This window comes from Apostichopus japonicus, chromosome 21 (genome assembly GCF_037975245.1).
Source record: "Apostichopus japonicus isolate 1M-3 chromosome 21, ASM3797524v1, whole genome shotgun sequence".
In the NCBI taxonomy this organism is placed as follows: Eukaryota; Metazoa; Echinodermata; class Holothuroidea; order Aspidochirotida; family Stichopodidae; genus Apostichopus; species Apostichopus japonicus.
In genome coordinates, this window is record NC_092581.1 from 11,178,803 (window position 1) to 11,184,802 (window position 6,000).

General features: G+C 35.2%; 1 protein-coding gene across 3 annotated transcripts in view; it reads left to right on the plus strand.

The window, feature by feature from the left end:
- LOC139962770 (neuronal acetylcholine receptor subunit alpha-9-like) overlaps positions 1–6,000 on the plus strand; it is a 74,405-nt gene that overhangs the window by 1,701 nt on the left and 66,704 nt on the right. For 2 of the 3 annotated variants that reach the window (XM_071963081.1, XM_071963082.1), the window contains exons 2-3: positions 36–131; positions 1,269–1,972. In XM_071963081.1, the coding sequence (XP_071819182.1) occupies positions 1,504–1,972 (469 nt within the window). In that variant the 5' untranslated portion in view covers positions 36–131; positions 1,269–1,503. The remainder of the gene's footprint in view (positions 1–35; positions 132–1,268; positions 1,973–6,000) is intronic. The other variant, XM_071963083.1, reaches the window with a different exon arrangement.

Consider the following 6,000-nt stretch of genomic DNA (forward strand, 5'->3'; position numbering starts at 1 on the left):
TACAAGTACTTATGTTATCTTACATGTCACTATAGTATCTCACTAGAAGGCAGACCGCAGAGATTTGGCGATTGTCAAGTTTTAAGAGCAGGAATTGGTGTTCTTTACCAGCTCAAGAGCATTAAAAGAAGGTATGTTTCATCATTCCTTTATAATATTCATGACATACAGTATAGCAGCTATATATTATGACTACCCTGGACAAAAAAAAATCCCATTGCGAGTCTATTATTCGAAATGCAACTTTTTTTGTGTGGGAATGTTTCCAATGGTTTTGATGCAGTTTACAGAGAATTGTGTCTCCTGTTCTGTATGTGTATCTATTATCTATTGTATGTATTTATCTATTGTATATATATTATTGTATATCTATTTCATATATATTAATGAAGAGGAAGGATACACCCGTCATGGTTACAGATATAGTTCATTACAATATTTTTTTATTTTTTTTTTTTGCAAACTTTTTCTCGTGTCATGTGATTATCTGCATGTGACCTTAATTTTGTATTAATATATTCATATAAGTTTTCTTTTTCAACTTATCTTTTAGGCATATATACATCTACATATATACTCCTGTGTGTGTATTGCATGCGTAAGTGTGTTCTATATCTTGTATGTACAAAGGCATACAAACAATTGCAAGTGTATAGTTGCCTTTTGCGTTGTTGTTGTAATTGTTTTTATTATTGTTGTTGTTGTTTATTTTGTCATTCTTATGTTGTCTTTGTCGTTTCTTATACTTTTGCAAGAAAAGAACAAATAAGCCAAAAATGTCGTCAGGCCTGTAGCCATGAATTCTGAATTGGAATGGCACCAACAGTTTAAGGAGGGGTATCACTAATTTAAGGAGGGGCACAATACTCGTGTCGTGTTACAAATGAAGATTTTTGTATACATGGTTGTGGCATAGATTGGGAGCACAGTTGTCTACAAGTGCATGGGAACAGCCAACCCCTTTGCACCTATCCTGCATGACCGGCGTAACGTACGGAGGCAATTATCTCATCAAAGCTGCTAAAATGTTGTATCACTTTCAATGATGACGGTTATGCCAACCAATATATTTAAGTAAAATTGTTTCATATTTGTGATTAATATACTCTGGATATTTTTATATATCATTTTTTATCAAGCTACTCTCCTATAGTTATAAGACTTCTGTTTTGATGCATAAATCCGCTAGCCCGATCAGAAGTTCTAATAAACAGCCATATATATCGCAGTAAATCGTGACCATTTCCCCGACGTGTTGTTTATTTCAGAATGACGCAACGAACTCCACGTAGCTTACAACAGTAATTAAGAGAATGCACCTGCTTTGACGCTTTGGAAAAAGAAAATTTATTTCGATCTGTCCGAACAGTGTGCGTGTATATATATATAGCTCGAATTCAAACAGGAGAAGTCAAGTATGGTACCAGTGCGAAGAAAGGTGAGGTAGCTTATACTGAATCCAGTTCCGATGTATTTCAACTGAGGATTACTTACATACTAACAATGTTCCTTACGCAGTGTTGGATTAGCTCTTTGTTTTTGATAGTCGTAAAAGGTGAAATCAATGAAAGCCGTTGGGCTACTGAAATACATACTGAGATTGTGACGCAAACATTGTTCACTGGTTGTGATCCAATGCTCGACAAAGATTGTAGTGGCCCTATTAACAGGCCCTCCGAATACAGCAGTAGCAATGGAGCGGTGGAGTTTCTTGGGGTTGGAACCACCAGGGAGTCCTCTCAGGGGACTCTTGGTGAGGCAAGTTATACTACTAGCAGCGACTCGCCGACGATGGATCACATTACTACAAGAACATTGTACGAGGAAGAGGAAACACCAATTCTTGCCGCTGTAGTACGGGACGCCAACGAAAACCAAACAAGAGTAAAAGGAGGAATCATTGAACCGAGAGTTGTCTACAAAGAATGCAAGACGGTGCCCGAGCAGTCACCGTGTCTCACGTGTTCAGGAGGTAAGAACAAAATCAGACTTGTTTCTCACAGTCATTTTCAGTGGAAAGTTTCCTTCATGGGTATATTAAGTTAGTTCCGATAAAGCCACATACTTGGGAAATACACAGTTATACGAAACCAGTTTATACGCATTCACGCACCTGTAGAATCGCTGTGGTCGAGTGGTACGGACTTCGGTCTGTGACCAAAGGTCCGAGTTCGATTCCTAGCTTCGCCTGATGAGTCCCAAAAGGACGAAACCGGTCGTGAAGTGAATGCGTATAAATTGGCTTTGTATACAAAGCCAATTTATACGCATTCACACACCAGTAGAATCACTGTGGTCAAGTGGTTCGGACTTCGGTCTGTGACACAAGATCCGGGGTTCGATTCCTACCTTCGCCTGATGAGTCCCAAAAGGACGAAACCGGTGGTGCAGTGGAATTTTTCTGGTGTGTTGTTCTTTAATTATTTACTATATATCTGTCATACCACTGGTACACATATATATATAGTGACAGAGGTATATAGACATGTAATGCAAAACAGAATATGTTTTCTTGCACATGTTACGTCGTGCAGCGCATGTCGCCGGTATGTATAAGAAAGTTAATTCACACCCTAATCAGAACGTTCATTTTTAACTCAGTGTTCCTTTAATTTATTAAAATGAATGTCACGTGTGCAGAGGTTTCTTCTCGACATATGATTCAGTTTGTAATAGAAAGTTGTCGGGTCAATGCTCGGTATTTACGGTAGAGATCTATACATGTAAACTTTAATTTCACGTGATGCAATATCATATGGTATAATTGCATACGGTTGGACAGTGATCTCTACTTTCATTGCTGAATCCAGGCTTTCACGTATACTCAGTCGCTGGACAGAATTATAAAGTACGGCTACAAAATTGGGTCAAGAACGTACATAAAATCCCTTGACGACCCACTTAGTTTCAAGAAGAGCTCTCCAAGATTTGAAGTCTCCAGGGACCTATCTAGCCATCAAGTAATAAAACCATAACTGCACGAACGGCAGTCACCATAAGGCAGGTTAACGGTAAATGGTGCATAGGTTAAATTGAACGCAATAAGGCTCGTTAATATTATATTATTTGAGGTACGAGCGCAGAAAGCATAAGCGCGAGTACAAAGGGACAATTCCCTTGGTATAAGTTTACGAGTACAATATGAATATGAACTGAATATGACTGAAAACAATTGAACAGGGCTCTAAGCGCGGTACCCATGCACGATACTTCAATCGCGTACTGTAGTCTATAGTTTTATGATATTATAGATTTCAAAATTGCCACGAGTTCGGAAGTACGATTACAAATCCTGGGCGAGTCCGCTAGCACAGGTAACTTTACTAGCATACGATACGGGAACGAGTATGTACTCTTAACGGGAATATGGTTATAAGTAAGTAGGTATAGCCTATCTTTGCTAATGCACTGCAATTGATAATAATTATAAACCGAAAAAGCTCAAAGGAAGCTTTGGCTAGAACGTGGTTCGAACCTTTGATTTTAGGGTCAGCCAGCTTTCCGTTGCTTATTTACTTAAGTTTACCATCATAACAGATTTATATCTCACATAAATCTGTAAGTAAGCACAATATCGTAATTTCAACTGCACATGCGTATAAAATAACATAGCTTATATAGCGATTCACTTTTTCCGTGTACATATATGAATTATGTGGTGCACTTTTTGCTGAATATATCAGCTAAAGATGTAAGAAGAATCTACAATCACTGAAGGTAAGCTGAAAGTAGCTTTTTGACTTGACTTCGATATTTTTCGATAAGTTTGCTATTTTGATAATTTAGGCCTTTAGCTTGAATTTAGACAGAATTCATATCAAATACGGTAACGAAGGAAAGAAGGTATAAGCCTTTTTGGGCAAATTGTTGGACCAAATTCAGACATTGACTACAAAAGCAATGATTTAATGCGTTTGCTTTGTCATTTTTAAACAAAACAAATATATGATTGCCATATACCCACCGGGGATGACTCACTTGCCATGAGAATAAAACAATGAAAAGTAATTATCGCAGATGTTTCGTTTGAATGTTAATTACATGCGAAATGATGATCGTATTTTCAATATTCAATTTATAAATATTATACAATGAAAATGTATGACAGACTTATCCCAAGACACCAAACTCCATGAAAAACAGTAAGCAAGCTCCTAATGAAGTCCATGCATATTGTAGCTATTAATATTAATAAGCACGGTATTAATATTTATAGTCGGTACGCAAAACTCCAAAAAAAAGTGTATATCAAACATTGCCCAGCGGTATATGTGTGGTTTTAATCTAATTAAGTTCAATTGGAAAATATGTAAAATACCGCATAATTTTTAATGTATATGCATACTCGATTAAGGTATACTGCAAGTATAAAGCGCTTGGGTAAAAGTTTCAAAGTAAAAGTTGGAAACTGGCCTGATTGCTTTTGATTTTCTGATAGTTACAATTTTAAATTTCTTCCCCAATCATTAAACAATGTTAATTAACCTTATTTTACGAGTTATGCTTACCAATGTTGTGTTGTTAACAGAGTTTGATAGAACTGTTTATAAAACTGGTATTTTTAGAATCGGATCATTGACCTCAAGTGTATACAATCACCAGCACATTTCTAGATCATTAATTTGTTTGGTGAACTGAATTGATTGTTATTTCTGATGAGTTAAAGTTCGGTCCTTAGTTCCACGGTACAGTAGAACTGTTTCTTGTTAATTTTCTTTTTTTCTCTTGAATAATGACGTCATGGGTTGTAAAGAAATTCAAATTTTCTCTCCAGCAGAGTATTTCAGATTCACATTTCGTTTTTTAAGTAATAGGGCCACAAATATAGCCTATATTTGTCTTCAGTACAGCACATTTCTAGGCCCAATTAATCTGATTCGTGAACTGAATTGATTGTTATTTCTGATGAGTAAAGTGCGGTCCTTAGTTCCGTAAAATAGTAAAACTGTTTCTGTTACTATTATTATTATTTTTTTGCCTGAAATAATGACGTCATGTCTTGTAAAGAAAAAAATCAAATTTTCTCTCCGGCATGCAGAGTACTTCAGATTCACATTTCGTTTTTTGAAGTAAAAGAGCCACATACACTTGTCTTTCAGTAACGCGTATATATTTTTTTCTCTGTTCTCTCATGTGATGAAACGAGTTAAGGTGCTACGGTATGTTTCTATGCTGCCCGGTGATGCTTTAATTGTAGATCACATGTCACGCTCGACTGAAATGAAGCGAGAGTTCTTTAATATCGAAGTAAAGGGCTCTCATTATGTAGTACAGGAACCTGTGACTAAAAGCTCAAGTACCAGGTGTATAATTCCATAGCCGCTAGTTTTTAGCATGATATATAGACTAATCCTCTCGCTAAAGTATTTATAGAGTGCCCCTAGGACTGAGGTCAGGGAATGTAGGGAACACCGACTGGCATTAGAAGCATCTTACATTAACAACGGATAAGTTCTCTCTCTCTCTCTGAAAAGGAAGAGACTCGGTATTAAGAGTTGTTCGAATGTATCTTCTTAAATGCATAAAGGAAGTGCTTCGATGTATACTGCAATAGACGAATATTTTTGAAATATTGAAAACGCAAGCATATACTTTGCATATGAAGTTCTCGACACATTGCTTTTATATATTCGTCGGAAGACTGATTTTAAGATATTGAAAGGTGTGTTATGATAAGCCAATTTGAATCATATGATATTCACTATGGCTCTTTAAGATCCATTAAATATACTTCTTTTCAAAACAAACAATTGCAGTGTCTGTGGGATATGTTATGTATATATATATGTATAATATATTATATTATATGTATATGTTAATATGTTATGTATATATATATATATATATATATATATATATATATATATGTATATATATATATATATTTATATATATATATATATATATTTATATATATATATATATATTTATATATATATAAATATATATATATATATATATATATATATATATATATATATATATATAAATATATATATA